This window comes from Salmo trutta, chromosome 31, assembly GCF_901001165.1.
Source record: "Salmo trutta chromosome 31, fSalTru1.1, whole genome shotgun sequence".
Taxonomy (NCBI): Eukaryota; Metazoa; Chordata; class Actinopteri; order Salmoniformes; family Salmonidae; genus Salmo; species Salmo trutta.
The window spans coordinates 40,657,851-40,681,805 of NC_042987.1; the positions used below are offsets into that span (position 1 = coordinate 40,657,851).

Consider the following 23,955-nt stretch of genomic DNA (forward strand, 5'->3'; position numbering starts at 1 on the left):
TTATGAGGACTCCACTAGGTTATGAGGACTCCACTAGGTTATGAGGACTCCACTAGGTTATGAGGACTCCACTAGGTTATGAGGACTCCACTAGGTTATGAGGACTCCATTAGGTTATGAGGACTCCATTAGGTTATGAGGACTACATTAGATCATGAGGACTCCACTAGTTTATGAGGACTCCACTAGGTTATGAGGACTCCACTAGGTTATGAGGACTCCACTAGGTTATGAGGACTCCACTAGGTTATGAGGACTCCATTAGGTTATGAGGACTCCACTAGGTTATGAGGACTCCACTAGGTTATGAGGACTCCATTAGGTTATGAGGACTCCACTAGGTTATGAGGACTCCACTAGGTTATGAGGACTCCACTAGGTTATGAGGACTCCATTAGGTTATGAGGACTCCACTAGTTTATAAGGACTCCACTAGGTTATGAGGACTCCACTAGGACTCCACTAGGTTATGAGGACTACACTAGGTTATGAGGACTCCACTAGGACTCCACTAGGTTATGAGGACTACACTAGTTTATAAGGACTCCACTAGTTTATGAGGACTCCACTAGGACTCCACTAGATTATGAGGACTACACTAGGTTATGAGGACTCCACTAGTTTATGAGGACTCCATTAGGTTATGAGGACTCCATTAGGTTATGAGGACTCCATTAGGTTATGAGGACTCCACTAGGTTATGAGGACTCCACTAGGTTATGAGGACTCCACTAGGTTATGAGGACTCCATTAGGTTATGAGGACTCCACTAGTTTATAAGGACTCCACTAGGTTATGAGGACTCCACTAGGACTCCACTAGGTTATGAGGACTACACTAGTTTATAAGGACTCCACTAGTTTATGAGGACTCCACTAGGACTCCACTAGGTTATGAGGACTACACTAGGTTATGAGGACTCCACTAGTTTATGAGGACTCCATTAGGTTATGAGGACTCCATTAGGTTATGAGGACTCCATTAGGTTATGAGGACTCCATTAGGTTATGAGGACTCCACTAGTTTATAAGGACTCCACTAGGTTATGAGGACTCCACTAGGTTATGAGGACTCCATTAGGTTATGAGGACTCCACTAGGTTATGAGGACCACTAATTTATGAGGACTCCACTAGGTTATGAGGACTCCACTAGGTTAAGAGGACTCCACTAGGTTATGAGGACCACTTGTTTATGAGGACTCCATTAGGTTATAAGGACTCCACTAGGTTATGAGGACTCCACTAGGTTATGAGGACTCCACTAGGTTATGAGGACTCCATTAGGTCATGAGGACTCCATTAGTTTATGAGGACTCCACTAGGTTATGAGGACTCCATTAGGTTATGAGGACCACTAATTTATGAGGACTCCACTAGGTTATGAGGACTCCACTAGGTTAAGAGGACTCCACTAGGTTATGAGGACCACTTGTTTATGAGGACTCCATTAGGTTATAAGGACTCCACTAGGTTATGAGGACTCCATTAGGTCATGAGGACTCCATTAGGTTATAAGGACTCCACTAGGTTATGAGGACTCCACTAGGTTATGAGGACTCCACTAGGTTATGAGGACTCCATTAGGTCATGAGGACTCCATTAGTTTATGAGGACTCCACTAGGTTATGAGGACTCCACTAGGTTATGAGGACTCCACTAGGTTATGAGGACTCCACTAGGTTATGAGGACTCCATTGAATGTGTGTACACTAAGCACACAAAGGCAATCTCTAACATTAAGCTATTGTTCAGCTATTGTTCAGCTCAGTGTGTGTGTGTGTGTGTGTGTGTGTGTGTGTGTGTGTGTGTGTGTGTGTGTGTGTGTGTGTGTGTGTGTGTGTGTGTGTGTGTGTGTGTGTGTGTGTGTGTGTGTGTGTGTGTGTGTGTGACAGGAGGCTGCTGAGGGGGAGGACGGCTCATAGTAATGTCTGGAACGGGATTTAATGGAATGGTATCAAACACATGGAAACCATGGAAACCATGGAAACCATGGAAACCATGTGTTTGATGTATTTGATGCCGTTCCACTCATTCCGCTCCATCCGTTTCCACGAGCCTGGCCCTCCCCAATTAAGGTGCCACCAGCCTCCTGTGGTGTGTGTGTGTGTGTGCGTGCAGTGTGCAAGTGTGCAGCTGCCTCATTGCGTCTCGAAACATCCAATTATTTACCAGCACACAAATCAAAACAACCTTGAAAAGTGTTCATTTCCAAAGCCTCTTTGTCTGCTGAACGTTGGGAGATGAAGTACTTGACAAAGGTCTGGGTCCAAGGACACCATTCAGCTGCCACTATGTAACAGACATGCTATAACAGACATGTTATAACAGACATGTTATAACAGACATGTTATAACAGACATGCTATAACAGACATGTTATAACAGGCTGATAAGGGCAGTGTTATAACAGACATGTTATAACAGGCTGATAAGGGCAGTGTTATAACAGGCTGATAAGGGCAGTGTTATAACAGACATGCTATAACAGACATGTTATAACAGGCATGCTATAACAGACATGTTATAAGAGGCTGATAAGGGCAGTGTTATAACAGACATGCTACAACAGACATGCTATAACAGACATGTTATAACAGACATGCTATAACAGACATGCTATAACAGGCTGATAAGGGAAGTGTTATAACATACATGCTATAACAGACATGTTATAACAGACATGCTATAACAGACATGCTATAACAGACATGCTATAACAGGCTGATAAAGGCAGTGTTATAACAGACATGCTATAACAGACATGTTATAACAGACATGCTATAACAGACATGCTATAACAGGCTGATAAGGGAAGTATTATAACAGACATGTTATAACAGACATGCTATAACAGGCTGATAAGGGAAGTATTATAACAGACATGCTATAACAGACATGCTATAACAGGCTGATAAAGGCAGTGTTATAACAGACATGCTATAACAGACATGTTATAACAGACATGCTATAACAGACATGCTATAACAGGCTGATAAGGGAAGTATTATAACAGACATGTTATAACAGACATGCTATAACAGGCTGATAAGGGAAGTATTATAACAGACATGCTATAACAGACATGCTATAACAGGCTGATAATAGCAGTGTTATAACAGACATGCTATAACAGACATGTTATAACAGGCTGATAAGGGCAGTGTTATAACAGACATGTTATAACAGACATGCTATAACAGACATGTTATAACAGGCTGATAAGGGCAGTGTTATAACAGACATGCTATAACAGGCTGATAAGGGCAGTGTTATAACAGATAACAGACATGTTATAACAGGCTGATAAGGGCAGTGTTACTATAGTTCTAACCATTATTTCTACTTTTACTTGGCTGTGTCATCCAACCTTGAAGTTTCAGTTTTCAATTCAGTCTATTTCAAAATCTCCTATTTATTTTTCACTTCTTGCATTTTCAATTCAGGCAATTCGTTAATAAAAAATGTCCCACTTCAATTAACTTCCCGGGCCTGAATGAATTGGAAACTGAATTAAACCTAACCTAACCAAACCAAACCTATGTCCATTATCGTTAGTTCGCTAAATAGCTTCTATTGAGCTTTTTATTTTCATGGTTCTGCGTGTACTGTAGCTAAGTACAGGAGGTCCCAGTCCATGACACGGTGCTTTATCTGCTGAGTGACGGACCTGAGGTCCCAGTATATATACTGGGGGCTATAATATGCTTAATGAAAAATAAACTTCTAACATACATTGATACTTTGAGTCTAAACATGTTAGAAACACCATTGGCAGTGATTACAGCTATGAGTCTTCTTGGGTAAGTCTCATATAAGAGCTTAGTACAGCTGGATTGTACAACATTTGCCTATTATTATTTTCAAAATTCTTCAAGCTTTATCAAAGTCCTACGAAGGTCCTAAAAAGGTCCTGACATGGTCCTCAGTGACGTCCAGTAACTTACAGGGAACTAGAACGTTCCCTTGGGACCATCACACGAGGTCCTAAGGACTAATCAAATGAATGTCCTTAGAATGTCCAAATAAGGTCATGACATGGTCCTTAGTGATGTCCAGGAAACTACACAAAGGTCCTCCAGAGAACGTTCACTTGGGAACTTCACACAACGTTTTTAGACTGTCTCGGGAACGTCAGTGGGATAATGTTGCATCAAAAGCCTTAAGGGACCTAATTGGAATGTAGCCAAATGTTCTCAGGACATTTTATTGTTTGCTGGGTTGTGTGTAGTTTGACTGTAGTCAGATCTCATCAGGGGTTTGTGAGTCCCAAATGGAACCCTCTTCCCTATATAGTGCACTACTTTTGACCAGAGCCCTATGGAACCCTCTTCCCTATTTAGTGCACTACTTTTGACCAGAGCCCTGTGGAACCCTCTTCCCTATTTAGTGCACTACTTTTGACCAGAGCCCTATGGAACCCTCTTCCCTATATAGTGCACTACTTTTGACCAGAGCCCTATGGAACCCTCTTCCCTATATAGTGCACTACTTTTGACCAGAGCCCTATGGAACCCTCTTCCCTATATAGTGCACGACCTTTGACCAGAGCCTTATGGCACCCTATTCCCTATATAGTGCACGACCTTTGACCAGAGCCTTATGGCACCCTATTCCCTATATAGTGCACGACCTTTGACCAGAGCCCTATGGATGCCTTTTGGAATAACAAAGTCTTTGTCTAGTCCAAGGCTAGTTATTTACCTACAATAACTATTTCAGAATTTGATGAATGCTCATTGGTCACATTCATCAACACACACACGCACGCTCATACACACACATACACATCATCCTTCTCTTCCTACTCTCTCTATTATAAAGCCATCCATCAGTCTTCCTATAACACCTAGAGAGCTGCATTACAGCACACCATGTAGGTTCCTGTAATGGTGCTAAATTAGACTAGCAACTGAGCATCTCAGAGTACCTACAAACTAATGTACTCTAAAAATAAATGGGATTTCTGTATAGAACCTTTCTGAGGGCCATATGAAGCAATCAATTGACCCTTTTTGGTTCTATATGGCATAATTTACTCTAACTACTCATTTCATCTAACTACTCATTTCATCTAGCTACTCATTTTCTAAGTACTCATTTCATCTAACTACTCATTTCATCTAGCTACTCATTTCATCTAGCTACTCATTTCATCTAACTACTCATTTCATCTAACTTCTCATTTTCTAAGTACTCATTTCATCTAACTACTCATTTCATCTAACTACTCATTTCATCTAGCTACTCATTTTCTAAGTACTCATTTCATCTAACTACTCATTTCATCTAACTACTCATTTTCTGTAACTACTCATTTCATCTAACTACTCATTTCATCTAACTACTCCTTTCATCTAACTACTCATTTCATCTAGCTACTCATTTTCTAAGTACTCATTTCATCTAACTACTCATTTCATCTAACTACTCATTTTCTGTAACTACTCATTTCATCTAACTACTCATTTCATCTAACTACTCATTACCCTAACTACTCATTTCATTTAACTACTCATTTCATCTAACTACTCATTTCATCTAACTACTCATTTCATCTATCTAACTACTCATTTCATCTAACTACTCATTTTCTGTAACTACTCATTTCATCTAACTACTCATTTCATCTAACTACTCATTTTCTGTAACTACTCATTTCATCTAACTACTCATTTCATTTTACTACTCATTTCCACTAACTACTCATGTCATCTAACTACTCATTTCATTTTACTACTAATTTCTACTAACTACTCATTTTCTGTAACTACTCAATTCATCTAACTACTCATTTCATCTAACTACTCATTTCATCTAACTACTCATTTTCTCTAACTACTCATTTCATCTAACTACTCATTTTCTCTAACTACTCATTTCATCTAACTTCTCATTTTCTAAGTACTCATTTCATTTAACTACTCATTTTCTGTAACTACTCAATTCATCTAACTACTAATTTCATCTAACTACTCATTTTCTCTAACTACTCATTTCATTTAACTACTCATTACCCTAACTACTCATTTCATCTAGCTACTCATTTCATCTAACTTCTCATTTTCTAACTACTAATTTCATCTAACTACTCCTTTCATCTAGCTACTCATTTCATCTAACTTCTCATTTTCTAACTACTCATTTCATCTAACTACCTGGTGGGGGCATGGTGGGGGTCTGGTGGTGGGGGCATGGTGGTGGGGTCTGGTGGTGGGGGTCTGGTGGTGGGGTTCTGGTGGTGGGGGCATGGTGGTGGGGTCTGGTGGTGGGGGTCTGGTGGTGGGGTTCTGGTGGTGGGGGTCTGATGGTGGGGTCTGGTGGTGGGGGTCTGGTGGTGGGGTCTGGTGGTGGGGGCATGGTGTTGTGGGCCTGGTGGGGGTCTGGTGTTGTGGGCCTGGTGGGGGTCTGGTGTTGTGGGCCTGGTGGGGGTCTGGTGGTGGGGGTCTGGTGTTGTGGGCCTGGTGGTGGGGGCATGGTGGGGGTCTGGTGTTGTGGGCCTGGTGGGGGTCTGGTGGTGGGGGTCTGGTGTTGTGGGCCTGGTGGTGGGGGCATGTTGGGGGTCTGGTGGTGGGGGTCTGGTGTTGTGGGCCTGGTGGGGGCATGGGGCCATATGGCACGAGACGGCGTCCAAATTGAAAAAACAGAGATTTGACAAAACAACGCAGCAGGAGAGTCATTAGCCCCCACAGTGTGTCCTGTCAGGCAGGCTTCTAGCCAGCGTCCCTAATGGCACCCTATTCCCTATATAGTGCACTACTTTTGAAGCAGAGCTCTATGTGCAGTGCACTATATAGGGAATAGGGTGTCATTTGTGACAAAAACCCTAGTCAAATACATATCAGGGTCATACTGAGACAGCCACTGATAAAGTGTTTGGAAGCAGTAGGGAGACGGGGATAGTTCATCCTTACACAGATTTCTCCCCCCGAAGCCACTTGCAGTAACTAGCAGCTGTAGATTGTTATGTATGATCACGACCAAGCTGTTTTGAATTGGAGAGGAGAGGAGAGGAGAGGAGAGGAGAGGAGAGAGAGAGAGAGAGAGAGAGAGAGAGACAGAGACAGAGAGAGAGCGAGACAGAGACAGAGCGAGACAGAGAGAGAGAGAGAGACAGAGACAGAGCGAGAGAGAGAGAGAGACAGAGACACAGAGAGAGAGCCAGAGAGAGAGTGAGACAGAGAGAGAGAGAAAGAGAGAGAACGAAACAGAGAGAGAGAGACAGAGAGAGAGACAGAGACACAGAGAGAGAGAGAGAGAGAGAGAGAGACACAGAGAGAGAGCCAGAGAGAGAGAGAGAGATAGAGAGAGAAAGAGAGAGAGCGAGACAGAGAGAGCGAGCCAGAGAGAGAGAGCCAGAGAGAGAGAGCCAGAGAGAGAGAGACAGAGAGAAACAGAAACAGAGACACAGAGAGATTAAAGGTCAGGGGGACACATTTTGAGCATGTTGTTGTTAAGTATAATTACGTACAGAGGCACAATGCAGAAGCCTTAAATTGAACGTGAGCTGCATTGTGTTGTAGAATGAGGACTTGAACAGACAGGTCAATACTGTATTGTTGCCAGATGAATAGGAGAGAGAAGTTCAGGCAGGTCAATACTGTATTGTTTCAGGTTGAATAGGAGAGAGCATTTCTATTTTCCTCTATTTTGATAACTTTAGTTTAAATGTATCACTGGACAGAGGTGTGTGTGTGTGGAGTAGACTACCATGATGAGGCTCTATGGGGTAGACTACCATGATGAGGCTCTATGGAGTAGACTACCATGATGAGGCTCTATGGGGTAGAATACCATGATGAGGCTCTATGGGGTAGAATACCATGATGAGGCTCTATGGGGTAGACTACCATGATGAGGCTCTATGGGGTAGACTACCATGATGAGGCTCTATGGAGTAGACTACCATGATGAGGCTCTATGGGGTAGACTACCATGATGAGGCTCTATGGGGTAGACTACCATGATGAGGCTCTATGGGGTAGACTACCATGATGAGGCTCTATGGGGTAGACTACCATGATGAGGCTCTATGGGGTAGAATACCATGATGAGGCTCTATGGGGTAGACTACCATGATGAGGCTCTATGGGGTAGACTACCATGATGAGGCTCTATGGGGTAGACTACCATGATGAGGCTCTATGGGGTAGAATACCATGATGAGGCTCTATGGGGTAGACTACCATGATGAGGCTCTATGGAGTAGACTACCATGATGAGGCTCTATGGGGTAGACTACCATGATGAGGCTCTATGGGGTAGACTACCATGATGAGGCTCTATGGAGTAGACTACCATGATGAGACTCTATGGGGTAGACTACCATGATGAGGCTCTATGGGGTAGACTACCATGATGAGGCTCTATGGAGTAGACTACCATGATGAGGCTCTATGGGGTAGACTACCATGATGAGGCTCTATGGGGTAGACTACCATGATGAGGCTCTATGGAGTAGACTACCATGATGAGGCTCTATGGGGTAGACTACCATGATGAGACTCTATGGGGTAGACTACCATGATGAGGCTCTATGGGGTAGACTACCATGAGGCTCTATTTCTATGGGGTAGACTACCATGATGAGGCTCTATTTCTATGGAGTAGACTACCATGATGAGGCTCTATGGGGTAGACTACCATGATGAGGCTCTATGGGGTAGACTACCATGATGAGGCTCTATTTCTATGGGGTAGACTACCATGATGAGGCTCTATGGGGTAGACTACCATGATGAGGCTCTATGGAGTAGACTACCATGATGAGGCTCTATGGGGTAGACTACCATGATGAGGCTCTATGGGGTAGAATACCATGATGAGGCTCTATGAAGTAGACTACCATGATGAGGCTCTATGGAGTAGACTACCATGATGAGGCTCTATGGGGTAGAATACCATGATGAGGCTCTATGGGGTAGACTACCATGATGAGGCTCTATGGGGTAGACTACCATGATGAGGCTCTATGGGGTAGAATACCATGATGAGGCTCTATGGGGTAGACTACCATGATGAGACTCTATGGGGTAGACTACCATGATGAGGCTCTATGGGGTAGACTACCATGATGAGGCTCTATGGAGTAGACTACCATGATGAGGCTCTATGGGGTAGAATACCATGATGAGGCTCTATGGAGTAGACTACCATGATGAGGCTCTATGGGGTAGAATACCATGATGAGGCTCTATGGGGTAGACTACCATGATGAGGCTCAACACTCATTCACTGCTTAATCTGGTCTGGCTCCCTTTTTCCATCTATTTTCAATGTGCACAAAGTATATGTTTGTCTGAGTATAAGGTAGTTGTTTTGTTACAGACTGCATTGAGTTGAATTGGCCCGAAGGAGGCCCAAAAAGCACCCAGTCCAAAGACATCCCAAAAGTGTATTATCTGCACAAAATAGCGTGATTTTGTTCCAGAGTCGTGTCTTTCTGGAGGAGGTCCTGAAAACAAGTTGTTTCTTGAGGCAAGCAAACTCTATTATTGCTTCTCCACCCCCAGATTCACTGACTAATTGACCATCGTCAGGCCCGCTGATGTATCTGCCTTCACAACACAAAGCCTTGCCAAATGAATTAGATGGTAAAAGGTATGGATCGGATTGCTTGGCTTGAATTGGGAGGAAAAAGTTTCAAATGAATTTAACTTCTCTCTCTCTCTCTTCAGCACAGTCTTTTCTACCCAATCCTTCATATGTCTTTCCAGGTATGAGTCATCTCTAACATCTCTGTTTTAACTAATAATCTTTGTTGTTGTTCTTTTTTTTTCTCCTAAACAGGAAGCTGGCTAAGAAGCGTAATTGAGCGTTACAAAGCAGGATATTATAATGATTGATTAATTGATTGTTGATTAATTATTGATTTGTTATTGTTTGTCTTGTGTTCTCCTAAACAGGAAGCTGGCTAAGAAGCGTAATTGAGCGTTACAAAGCAGGATATTATAATGATTGATTAATTGATTGTTGATTAATTATTGATTTGTTATTGTTTGTCTTGTGTTCTCCTAAACAGGAAGCTGGCTAAGAAGCGTAATTGAGCGTTACAAAGCAGGATATTATAATGATTGATTAATTGATTGTTGATTAATTATTGATTTGTTATTGTTTGTCTTGTGTTCTCCTAAACAGGAAGCTGGCTAAGAAGCGTAATTGAGCGTTACAAAGCAGGATATTATAATGATCGATTAATTGATTGTTGATTAATTATTGATTTGTTATTGTTTGTCTTGTGTTCTCCTAAACAGGAAGCTGGCTAAGAAACGTAAAGAGACGTTGAGCAGTACTCGACAGGAGATGACAGTGATGGTTAACTCTATGGATAAGAGTTATACGGAGCAGGGGACAAACTGTGACGAGGCCTTGTCATTCATGGACACACACAGCCACACCCTCAACACTAGGAGTGAGTGTACCCTCACAATCAATGGGAGAAGTAAGTTGTACTGGGAAAAAGACGTACCTTCAGACTTTGATTGGCCTTTTTTCCCTTCTGAAATCAGTTGTATTGATCAAATATCTTATCCCTATACTGTAGTATGCTTTGACTCCCAACCACGCAAGTCATAGACTGTTCTCTCTGCTACCGCACGGCAAGCGGTACTGATGCATCAAGTCTGGAACCAACAGGACCCTGAACAGCTTCTAACCCCCAAGTCATAAGACTGATAAATAGATAGTTAACAGTAGAACCACTATAGACACATTTTTTTTTTTAAATCAGGCCCCCCAAAAAAATATGTCCAGCTCTTTCCCTGACCTTTCCCTGACCTTTCCCTGACCTTTCCCTGACCTTTCCTTAATGTTTCTATTTTACACTGCTCATTTGTATGAATTTTGAAGTCACAATCAGAAAAGTATTTAGGGCCTTTTCACAGTTTTTAAAATGTAAAAATAAGCTGTTATGGGACTGTTTTATTTACTATAACTATGCTGAACAAAAATATAAATGCAACATGCAACAATTTCAATGGTTTTACTGAGCTACAGTTCATATAAAGGAAATCAGTCCCTTTAAATGAATTCATTAGGCCCTAATCTAGGGATTTCACATGACTGGGCAGGGACACAGTCATGGGTGGGCCTGGGAGGGCCTAGCCCCACCCACTTGGGAGCCAAGCCCACAACAAAAGGGCTTTATTACAGACAGAAATACTCCCCCGTTTCATCAGCTGTCCAGGTGGCTGGTCTCAGACGGTTCCACAGGTGAAGAAGCCGGATGTGGAGATCCTGGGCTGGTGTAGTTACACGTGGTCTGCGGTTGTGAGGTCGGTTGGACATAATGCCAAATTCTCTAAAATGACATTGGAGCTAGCTTATTGTACAGAAATTAACATTAAATGTTAACAGCTCTGTGGACATTGCTGCAGTCAGCATGCCAATTGCACGCTCCCTCAAAACTTGAGACATCTGTGGCATTGTGTTGTGTGACAAAACTGCACATTTTAGAGTGGCCTTTTATTGTCCCCAGCACAAGCTGCACCTATGTAATGATCATGCTGTTTAATCAGCTTCTTGATATGCCACACCTGTCAGGTGGATGGATCATCTTGGAAAATGAGAAATGCTCACTAACTGTCTTGTTGGCTCAAATAGCCGACCAATCAGCCTGTTACCAACCCTTAGTAAACTTTTGGATACAATGCTATTTCACAGTAAACAAATTGACAACAGAATTTCAGCATTCTTGTAGGGAAGGACACTCAACAAGCACAGTATTTACACAAATGACTGATGACTGATGATTGGCTGAGAGAAATTGATGAATAAATGATTGTGGGGGCTGTCTTGTTAAACTTCAGTGCAGCTTTTGACATTATCCATCATAGTCTGCTGCTGGAAAAATGTATGTGTTATGGCTTTACACCCCCTGCTATAATGTGGATAAAGAGTTACTTGTCTAACAGAACACAGAGGCTGTTCTTTAATGGAAGCCTCTCAAATATAATTCAGTTAGAATCAGGAATTCCCCAGGGTAACTGTTTAGGCCCCTTGCTTTTTTCAATTTTTACTAATGACATGCCACTGACTAAGTAAAGCCAGTGTGTCTATGTATGCGGATGACTCAACACTATACACGTCAGCTACTACAGCGACTGAAATGACTGCAACACTCAACAAAGAGCTGCAGTTAGTTTCAAAGTGGGTGGCAAGGAATAAGTTAGCCCTAAATATTTCTAAAACTAAAAGCATTGTATTTGGAACAAAACACTCACTAAACCCTTAACCTCAACTAAATATTGTAATAAATAATGCGGAAATTGAGCAAGTTGAGATGACTAAACTGCTTGGAGTAACCCTAGATTGTAAACTGTCATTGTCAAAACATATTGATACAACAGTAGCTAAGATGGGGAGAAGTCTGTCCATAATAAAGCGATGCTCTGCCTTCTTAACAGCATTATCAACAAGGCAGGTCCTACAGGCTCTAGTTTTGTCGCACCTTGACTACTATTCAGTCGTGTGGTCAGGACTTAGGAAAATTGCAATGGGCTCAGAACAGGGCAGTATGCCTGGCCCTTGGATGTACACAGAGAGCTAATATTAATAATATGCATGTCAATCTCTCCTGGCTGAAAGTGGAGGAGAGATTGACGTCATCACTACTTTTATTTATGAGAGGTATTGACATGTTGAATGCACCGAGCTGCCTGTCTAAACTACTGGCACACAGCTCGGACACCCATGCATACCCCACAAGACATGCCACAAGAGGTCTCTTCACAGTCCCCAAGTTCAGAACATACTATGGGAGGCACACAGTACTACAGAGAGCCATGACTACATGGAACTCTATTCCACATCAAGTAACTGATGCAGTAAAATTAGATTTAAAAAAACACCTTATGGAACAGCGGAGACCGTGAAGAAACACAAACATTGGCACAGACACATGCATACACACACACACGATAACATATGCACTATACATACACATGGATTTAGTACTGTAGATACAGTTGAAGTCGAAAGTTTACATACATTTAGGTTGGAGTCATTAAAACTTGTTTTTACACTCCACACATTTCTTGTAAACAAACTATAGTTTTGACAAGTTTGCTAGGACATCTACTTTGTTTATGACACAAGTAATTTTTCCAACAATTGTTTACAGACAGATTAGTTAACTTATAATTTACTGTATCACAATTCCAGTGGGTAAGAAGTTTACATACACTAAGTTGACTGTGCCTTTAAACAGCTTGGAAAATTTCAGAAAATTATGTCATGGCTTTAGAAGCTTCTGATAGGCTAGTTGACATCATTTGAGTCAATTGGAGGTGTACCTGTGGATGTATTTCAAGGCCTACCTTCAAACTCAGTGCCTCTTTGCTTGACATCATGGGAAAATCAAAAGAAATCAACCAAATCCTCAGAAAAACAATTGTAGACCTCCACAAGTCTGGTTCATCCTTGGGAGCAATTTCCAAATGCCTGAAGGTGCCACGTTCAACTGTACAAGCAATAGTACGCAAGCATCAACACCATGGGACCACGCAGGCGTCATACCGCTCAGGAAGGAGACGCGTTCTGTCTCCAAAAGATGAACGTACTTTGGTGCGAAAAGAGTAAATAAATCCCAAAACAAAAGCAAAGGACCTTGTGAAGATGCTGAAGGAAACAGGTACAAAAGTATCTATATCCACAGTAAAAAGAGTCCTATATCGACATAACCTGAAAGGCCGCTCAGCAAGGAAGAATCCACTGCTCCAAAACCGCCATAAAATGCCAGACTACGGTTTGCAAATGCACATGGGGACAAAGATCGTACTTTTTGGAGAAATGTCCTCTGGTCTGATGAAACAAAAATATAACTGTTTGGCCATTATGACCATCGTTATGTTTGGAGGAAAAAGGGGGAGGCTTGCAAGCTGAAGAACACCATCCCAACCATGAAGCACGGGGGTGGCAGCATCATGTTGTGGGGGTGCTTTGCTGCAGGAGGGACTGGTGCACTTCACAAAATAGACGGCATCATGAGAAGAGAAAATGACGTGGATATATTGAAGCAACATCTCAAGACATCAGTCAGGAAGTTAAAGCTTGGTCGCAAATGGCTTCCAAATGAAAAATGACCCCAAGCATACGTCCAAAGTTGTGGCAAAATGGCTTAAGGACAACAAAGTCAAGGTATTGGAGTGGCCGTCACAAACCCCTGACCTCAATCCTATGGAAACTTTGTGTGCAGAACTGAAGAAGCGTGTGAGAGCAAGGAGGCCTACAAACCTGACTCCGTTACACCAGCTCTGTGAGGCGGAATGGGCCAAAATTCACCCAACTTATTGTGGGAAGCTTGTGGAAGGCTACCCGAAACGTTTGTCCCAAGTTAAACAATTTAAAGGCAATGCTACCAAATACTAATTGAGTGTATGTAAACTTCTGACCCACTGGGAATGTGATGAAAGAAATTAAAGCTGAAATAAATCATTCTCTCTACTATTATTCTGACATTTCACATTCTTAAAATAAAGCGATGATCCTAACTGACCTAAGACAGGCAATTTTTACCAGGATTAAATGTCAGGAATTGTGAAAAACTGAGTTTAAATGTATTTGGCTGAGGTGTATGTAAACGTCAGACTTCAACTGTATATGTAGATATGTAGTAGTGGTGGAGTAGGGGCCTGAGGGCACACAATGTGTTGTGAAATCTGTGAATGTATTGTAATGTTTGAAAAATTGTATAAACTGCCTTAATTTTGCTGGACCCCAGGAAGAGTAGCTGCTGCTTTGACAGCAGCTAATGTTGATGTAAACAAATAGGTGCACAACATTTGAGAGAAATAAGCACATGGCATATGTTTGTGCTTATGGAACATTTCTGGGATCTTTTATTTCAGATCATGAAACGTGGGACCAACACTTTACATGTTGTGTTTATGTTTTAAAGCTAACACCTTTCAGCACCTCAGTCTCTGTAATACCCACTTGACTTTGGTTCAGTATAGTAGGGTCGTTGTTGCATTTTTGAGAAGTGTGACTTGGTCCCCCAAATTTTTTGTTGTTGTTGATATTACCTCATTTTAAAATTATGTCATAAAGAGTGCATGTTCAACTTCATAAAAACATGTTTTCCCATCTCAAGAGGTTAAATACAAAATATATACTATAATAAGTGCCAAATAAAGTTACAGGGTTAACCTTAACAGGTTTTTACCATTTCATCTTAAATCCATAAATCCACTTGTGACTGGAGGAATGGGTGCTTGTTGAGCCCAATAGTGTGTGGTAAATCAATGCAAGCTTCACAAAAAAAAGGTTTTGTTAAAACATTTCTAGCCTGTCTATCTATGGGTGTCACGGATCCTACCGGAACTTTCATTACGCACACCTGGCCCCTATTCCCAGTGATTAGTAATTGTATAAGTGTGCCCTTGGTTTACCAGTGTCCTGTTGATTATTGTTACAATGTCTGTTGGTTAGTGTAAGTACCTGTGCTGTGTGTTTTTGGCTTTCCGTGCAAGTTGTGGATTGCGCAGATGATTACGGGTCTCGTACCGTGTGTTAATCATTGTGCGCTCATGTTATTTATTCGAGGTACTCCTCATTTGTTTGGTTTTCTACCATGTGTTTTGTGTACGTGTTTGTTTGGTCTTCGTCCCCCGTGCCTTTACACGGCACGCCGTAATTTGGGTATAATAAAAAACCCTATTACCCATTCTTGCACCTGTCTCCCGACTCATTCAATAACAGCGTGACAATGGGTAACTGTTATGTTTGACCCACTCAGTTTCCACCGCAAAATACCAGAAAATGACCAATAAGAGTAGAACCAGTTCACCTGCTTTTACATTTTGATTTGACTATTAGATGTTCAATGTTTCTTTTGAAAAAATATTTAAAAAGTTATTCTGTTCACAAAACACAGTTGATTTTAAAATGAGGGACAGACGTACACTACCGGTCAAAAGTTTTAGAACGCCTACTCATTCCAGGGTTTTTCTTTAGTTTTTACTATTTTCTACATTTTAGAATAGTAGTGAAGACATCAAAACTGAAATAACACATAAGGAATCATGTAGTAACCAAAAAAAGGTGTTAAACAAATCTAAATATATTTTATATTTGAGATTATTCAAATAGCCACCCTTTGCCTTGATAACAGCTTTGCAAAACACTTGGCAAATGTATCCATGCGGTCTTTATTAAAGTGCACTTAATTTAATATAACAGGCTTTTAAAATTCAATATTGGTGCACAATTTTGACTTAAAATATCACAAAGGCACTCAAAAGGAACCCATTTGGTGGAATGACTCTGTCCTGTATACATTACCACGGCAGGGCTATTGTTGAATAACACTATATCCCTAATCCTTAAAACCTTATACCAACTCCGTCTCTAACAGCTTTGTCTGGGGCTAGGCCTTGGAGCCTGATCGTGACCCCATATAATCTGACCCAGGCCATCCTGATTTAGACCCTTCTACCCCTCCCTGCCATTAGTCGTGTTCCGCTGCTCGGTAGGAAATGACGCCCCTGCACAGACATTTAAGCTTTGACCTCAACTGACTGTCTGTTATTAAAATGTGGATGTCTTGAAATTGACATCCCAACTTCCCACCCTGGAACCGTCCAGGTTCCAAAATCCTGAGCCTCTTTACCTTGTTTAACCGTCTATTGATGTCATGTGTAGCTGTTTATACTAGTGTTGTTAGACAAGGTAGTCATCCCTTTAATAACGCAGTCGTCTGGTGTGTGGCATGGTGTGTATTTTAAAGAAAATGCACTGAAACCAAAATACCTTTAGTTTTTGCGATCCTCTCAGCTACGGCTCAATTGGGTGGATGGATGGCTTATCTTGTATTCCAATGTATTGAACGAATGTATTAGTTTATTAATCACAATTAATCACAATTTATTTATTTATTTATTAATCACAATCTCATTTTCAAGTCCTTGTTTGAAAAAAAATTAAAATAATATTTTGGAGATGATTTCATTTTCAAATAACCGAAAGTGAGAGGTTGTAATCTGAATAATAGGAAAAAGTCTATTGTCCTGCTAATAGCCTATCCTAGAAACGTTGCTTGCAGAAATCACAGCCTGCTACGCTTGTGAAAACAGAGTTAACTATAATACTTTTTCCTTCTTCCACTTGTTAAAGGGTTCCAAATGATAAAGTTATTTTTTTTTTTAAATCAATTAGTATATTTGAGTTTAACCACAATATTTGTTGTATTATTTGTTCTGTCTTTGGATTAAACTGAAATTGCAACCAACTTTCTATGAGTTGTTTAAAAAAATAACTATATTTTGGAGATGATTTTGTTTCCAAATAAACGAAAGTGAGCGAGGAAAAAGGTCGTCCTTGAACATGGGATGAGACAATGTTACTAATTTGTAAATAAAGCAAGTTTGTTATTTTGAATGTATTATTTCTGGTTTTTAGAGGGAGAGAAACCAGAAGCCCACCATCGTCTCATGGGTCTCCCGGTTGCGGCCGGCACGGGTATCGAACCAGCGTCTGTAGCATCGCAGTCTACACTGTGATGCAGTGTCTTAGACCACTGCGCCACTCGAAGAGACCACAGCTGCAAAGTTTTTCATGCTGATCAATGGCCTTGCACAAAGTATCTATTGACCTGCTAATAGCCCATAATGGTGCTGTACAAGGTGACGGGTTGGGTCGGGAGTAGGCTACAGTACTACAGTAAAAGCACAATTATCTAAACATTTCCACACCCTAATTGCAGTCTAACCGATACCCAAACAGAGATTCAGTGAAAATAAAAATCTAATTGATTTATCAAGACCAGTCCCCATGCTTGTCCCAGAACAGCACTGTTTTGACATCTGAATGCTGTCTTTTACCCCTTCCACTTGCCTCTTCCATTCATTTTGAAAGAGTATTTTCCAGTAAGCAGAATCAGTGCTCTAACTCCCCCTTGTGCCGGTCTGGAGCATTGACGCAGTGACGCAGGGTACTGTACTAAACCACAAATTACCTCTAAATCCCACAGCATAATCTCAAAACCTTTAGTTGAGCAAACACTGTAGCAACTACTGTAGATGATATGGTTTTGCTCCTAGATGGTGTTGGTCCTAGATGACATGGTGTTGGTCCTAGATGGTGTTGGTCCTAGATGACATGGTGTTGGTCCTAGATGGTGTTGGTCCTAGATGGTGTTGGTCCTAGATTACATGGTGTTGGTCCTAGATGGTGTTGGTCCTAGATTAGATGGTGTTGGTCCTAGATGGTGTTGGTCCTAGATGGTGTTGGTCCTAGATGGTGTTGGTCCTAGATGGTGTTGGTCCTACATGACATGGTGTTGGTCCTAGATGGTGTTGGTCCTAGATGGTGTTGGTCCTAGATGGTGTTGGTCCTAGATGACATGGTGTTGGTCCTAGATGACATGGTGTTGGTCCTAGAGGGTGTTGGTCATAGATGACATGGTGTTGGTCCTAGATGGTGTTGGTCTTAGATGACATGGTTTTGGTCCTAGATGGTGTTGGTCCTAGATGACATGGTGTTGGTCCTAGATGACATGGTGTTGGTCCTAGATGACATGGTGTTGGTCATAGATGGTGTTGGTCCTAGATGATATGGTGTTGGTCCCAGATGGTGTTGGTCCTAGATGATCTTGGTCCTAGATGACATGGTGTTGGTCCTAGATGACATGCTGTTGGTCCTAGATGGTGTTGGTCCTTGATGACATGGTGTTGGTCCTAGATGACATGGTGTTGGTCCTAGATGGTGTTGGTCCTAGATGACATGGTGTTGGTCCTAGATGGTGTTGGTCCTAGATGGTGTTGGTCCTAGATGACATGGTGTTGGTCCTAGATGGTGTTGGTCCTAGATGGTGTTGGTCCTAGATGACATGGTGTTGGTCCTAGATGGTGTTGGTCCTAGATGGTGTTGGTCCTAGATGACATGGTGTTGGTCCTAGATGGTGTTGGTCCTAGATGGTGTTGGTCCTAGATGGCAAGTTGTTGGTCCTAGATTGTGTTGGTCCTAGATGGTGTTGGTCCTAGATGACATGTTGTTGGTCCTAGATTGTGTTGGTCCTAGATTGTGTTGGTCCTAGATGACAAGGTGTTGGTCACAGATGACAAGTTGTTGGTCACAGATGGTCCTTGATGACATGTTGTTGGTACTAGATTACATGGTATTGGTCCTAGATGATGTTGGTCCTAGATGACATGGTGTTGGTCCTAGATGGTGTTGGTCCTAGATGACATGTTGTTGGTCCTAGATTGTGTTGGTCCTAGATGGTGTTGGTCCTAGATGACATGTTGTTGGTCCTAGATGGTGTTGGTCCTAGATGGTGTTGGTCCTAGATGACATGGTGTTGGTCCTAGATGGTGTTGGTCCTAGATGGCAAGTTGTTGGTCCTAGATTGTGTTGGTCCTAGATGGTGTTGGTCCTAGATGACATGTTGTTGGTCCTAGATTGTGTTGGTCCTAGATTGTGTTGGTCCTAGATTGTGTTGGTCCTAGATGACAAGGTGTTGGTCACAGATGACAAGTTGTTGGTCACAGATGACAAGGTGTTGGTCACAGATGACATGGTGTTGGTCCTAAATGACATGGTGTTGGTCCTACATGGTGTTGGTCCTAGATGACATGATTTTGGTCCTAGATGGTGTTGGTCCTAGATGACATGGTGTTGGTCCTAGATGGTGTTGGTCCTAGATGGTGTTGGTCCTAGATGACATGGTGTTGGTCCTAGATGGTGTTGGTCCTAGATGGTGTTGGTCCTAGATGGCAAGTTGTTGGTCCTAGATTGTGTTGGTCCGAGATTGTGTTGGTCCTAGATGGTGTTGGTCCTAGATGACATGTTGTTGGTCCTAGATTGTGTTGGTCCTAGATTGTGTTGGTCCTAGATTGTGTTGGTCCTAGATGACAAGGTGTTGGTCACAGATGACAAGTTGTTGGTCACAGATGACAAGGTGTTGGTCACAGATGACAAGGTGTTGGTCCTAGATGGTGTTGGTCCTAGATGGTGTTGGTCCTATATGACATGGTGTTTGTACTAGATGACATGGTGTTGGTCCTTGATGACATGTTGTTGGTACTAGATTACATGGTATTGGTCCTAGATGATGTTGGTCCTAGATGACATGGTGTTGGTCCTAGATGGTGTTGGTCCTAGATGGTGTTGGTCCTAGATGGTGTTGGTCCTAGATGACATGTTGTTGGTCCTAGATTGTGTTGGTCCTAGATGGTGTTGGTCCTAGATGACATGTTGTTGGTCCTAGATTGTGTTGGTCCTAGATTTTGTTGGTCCTAGATTGTGTTGGTCCTAGATGGTGTTGGTCCTAGATGACAAGGTGTTGGTCACAGATGACAAGGTGTTGGTCACAGATGACATGGTGTTGGTCCTAGAGGACATGGTGTTGGTCCAAGATTACATGGTGTTGGTCCTAGATGTTTTTGGTCCTAGATGGTGTTGGTCCTAGATGGTGTCGGTCCTAGATGACATGATGTTGGTCCTAGATGACATGGTATGGTCCTAGATGTTGTTGGTCCTAGATGGTGTTGGTCCTAGATGACATGGTGTTTGCCCTAGATGACATGGTGTTGGTCCTTGATGACGAGGTGTTGGTCCTAGATTACATGGTGTTGGTCCTAGATGGTGTTTGTCCTAGATGACATGGTCTTGGTCCTAGATGGTGTTGGTCCTAGATGACATGTTGTTGGTCCTAGATTGTGTTGGTCCTAGATGGTGTTGGTCCTAGATTACATGTTGTTGGTCCTAGATTGTGTTGGTCCTAGATTGTGTTGGTCCTAGATTGTGTTGGTCCTAGATGGTGTCGGTCCTAGATGACATGGTGTTGGTCCTAGATTACATGGTGTTGGTCCTAGATGTTGTTGGTCCTAGATGTTGTTGGTCCTAGATGGTGTTGGTCCTAGATGGTGTTGGTCCTAGATGGTGTTGGTCCTAGATGGTGTTGGTCCTAGATGGCATGTTGTTGGTCCTAGATTGTGTTGGTCCTAGATGGTGTTGGTCCAAGATGACATGTTGTTGGTCCTAGATTGTGTTGGTCTTAGATTGTGTTGGTCCTAGATGACAAGGTGTTGGTCACAGATGACAAGGTGTTGGTCACAGATGACAAGGTGTTGGTCACAGATGACAAGGCGTTGGTCCTAGATGGTGTTGGTCCTAGATGGTGTTGGTCCTAGATGGTGTTGGTCCTATATGACATGGTGTTTGTACTAGATGACATGGTGTTGGTCCTTGATGACATGTTGTTGGTCCTAGATTGTGTTGGTCTTAGATTGTGTTGGTCCTAGATGACAAGGTGTTGGTCACAGATGACAAGGTGTTGGTCACAGATGACAAGGTGTTGGTCACAGATGACAAGGCGTTGGTCCTAGATGATGTTGGTCCTAGATGGTGTTGGTCCTAGATGGTGTTGGTCCTAGATGACATGTTGTTGGTCCTAGATTGTGTTGGTCCTAGATGGTGTTGGTCCTAGATGGTGTTGGTCATAGATTGTGTTGGTCCTAGATGGTGTTGGTCCTAGATGACATGGTGTTGGTCATAGATGGTGTTGGTCCTAGATGGTGTTGGTCCTAGATGACATGTTGTTGGTCCTAGATTGTGTTGGTCCTAGATGGTGTTGGTCCTAGATGACATGTTGTTGGTCCTAGATTGTGTTGGTCCTAGATTGTGTTGGTCATAGATTGTGTTGGTTCTAGATGGTGTTGGTCCTAGATGACAAGGTGTTGGTCACAGATGACAAGGTGTTGGTCACAGATGACAAGGTGTTGGTCCTAGATGACATGGTGTTGGTCCTAGATTACATGGTGTTGGTCCTAGATTACATGGTGTTGGTCCTAGATGGTGTTGGTCCTAGATGGTGTTGGTCCTAGATTACATGGTGTTTGCCCTAGATGACATGGTGTTGGTCCTTGATGACGAGGTGTTGGTCCTAGATTACATGGTGTTGGTCCTAGATGGTGTTTGTCCTAGATGACATGGTCTTGGTCCTAGATGGCGTTGGTCCTAGATGGTGTTGGTCCTAGATGACATGTTGTTGGTCCTAGATTGTGTTGGTCCTAGATTGTGTTGGTCCTAGATTGTGTTGGTCCTAGATGGTGTCGGTCCTAGATGACATGGTGTTGGTCCTAGATGACAAGGTGTTGGTCGCAGATGACAAGGTGTTGGTCGCAGATGACAAGGTGTTGGTCACAGATGACAAGGTGTTGGTCCTAGATGACATGGTGTTGGTCCTAGATTACATGGTGTTGGTCCTAGATGGTGTTGGTCCTAGATGGTGTTGGTCCTAGATGACATGGTGTTGGTTTTTGATGGTGTTGGTCCTAGATGACATGGTGTTCATCCTGGATGGTGTTGGTCCTAGATGGTGTTGGTCCTAGATGACATGGTGTTGGTCCTAGATAACATGGTGTTGGTCCTAGATAACATGGTGTTGGTCCTAGATAACATGGTGTTGGTCCTAGATGACATGGTGTTCGTCCTAGATGATTTTAGTTCTAGATGACATGGTGTTGGTCGTAGATGGTGTTGGTCCTAGATAGTGTTGGTCCTAGATGACATGTTGTTGGTCCTAGATGACATGTTGTTGGTCCTAGATTGTGTTGGTCCTAGATTGTGTTGGTCCTAGATGACATGGTGTTGGTCCTAGATGACATGGTGTTGGTCCTAGATGACATGGTGTTGGTCCTAGATTACATGGTGTTTGTCCTAGATGTTGTTGGTCCTAGATGGTGTTGGTCCTAGATGACATGGTGTTGGTCCTAGATGGTGTTGGTCCTAGATGGTGTTGGTCCTAGATAACATGGTGTTGGTCCTAGATGGTGTTGGTCCTAGATGGTGTTGGTCCTAGATGGCATGTTGTTGGTCCTAGATTGTGTTGGTCCTAGATGGTGTTGGTCCAAGATGACATGTTGTTGGTCCTAGATTGTGTTGGTCCTAGATTGTGTTGGTCCTAGATGACAAGGTGTTGGTCACAGATGACAAGGTGTTGGTCACAGATGACAAGGTGTTGGTCCTAGATGGTGTTGGTCCTAGATGGTGTTGGTCCTATATGACATGGTGTTTGTACTAGATGACATGGTGTTGGTCCTTGATGACATGTTGTTGGTACTAGATTACATGGTATTGGTCCTAGATGGTGTTGGTCCTAGATGGTGTTGGTCCTAGATGGTGTTGGTCCTAGATGACATGTTGTTGGTCCTAGATTGTGTTGGTCCTAGATGACATGTTGTTGGTCCTAGATTGTGTTGGTCCTAGATTGTGTTGGTCCTAGATTGTGTTGGTCCTAGATAACAAGGTGTTGGTCACAGATGACAAGGTGTTGGTCACAGATGACAAGGTGTTGGTCCTAGATGACATGGTATTGGTCCTAGATGGCAAGTTGTTGGTCCTAGATTGTGTTGGTCCTAGATGGTGTTGGTCCTAGATGACATGTTGTTGGTCCTAGATTGTGTTGGTCCTAGATTGTGTTGGTCCTAGATGACAAGGTGTTGGTCACTCCCCCTTGTGCCGGTCTGGAGCATTGACGCAGTGACGCAGGGTACTGTACTAAACCACAAATTACCTCTAAATCCCACAGCATAATCTCAAAACCTTTAGTTGAGCAAACACTGTAGCAACTACTGTAGATGATATGGTTTTGCTCCTAGATGGTGTTGGTCCTAGATGACATGGTGTTGGTCCTAGATGGTGTTGGTCCTAGATGACATGGTGTTGGTCCTAGATGGTGTTGGTCCTAGATGGTGTTGGTCCTAGATTACATGGTGTTGGTCCTAGATGGTGTTGGTCCTAGATTAGATGGTGTTGGTCCTAGATGGTGTTGGTCCTAGATGGTGTTGGTCCTAGATGGTGTTGGTCCTAGATGGTGTTGGTCCTACATGACATGGTGTTGGTCCTAGATGGTGTTGGTCCTAGATGGTGTTGGTCCTAGATGGTGTTGGTCCTAGATGACATGGTGTTGGTCCTAGATGACATGGTGTTGGTCCTAGATGACATGGTGTTGGTCCT

The 23,955-nt window shown here is 42.6% G+C and overlaps 1 protein-coding gene across 1 annotated transcript in view; it reads left to right on the forward strand.

The window, feature by feature from the left end:
* The window catches only part of ptprma (protein tyrosine phosphatase receptor type Ma), a 286,344-nt gene that overhangs the window by 232,104 nt on the left and 30,285 nt on the right, over positions 1-23,955 (forward strand). Inside the window, exon 19 of the mRNA XM_029724694.1 lies at positions 10,251-10,438. Within this exon, the coding sequence (XP_029580554.1) occupies positions 10,251-10,438 (188 nt within the window). The remainder of the gene's footprint in view (positions 1-10,250; positions 10,439-23,955) is intronic.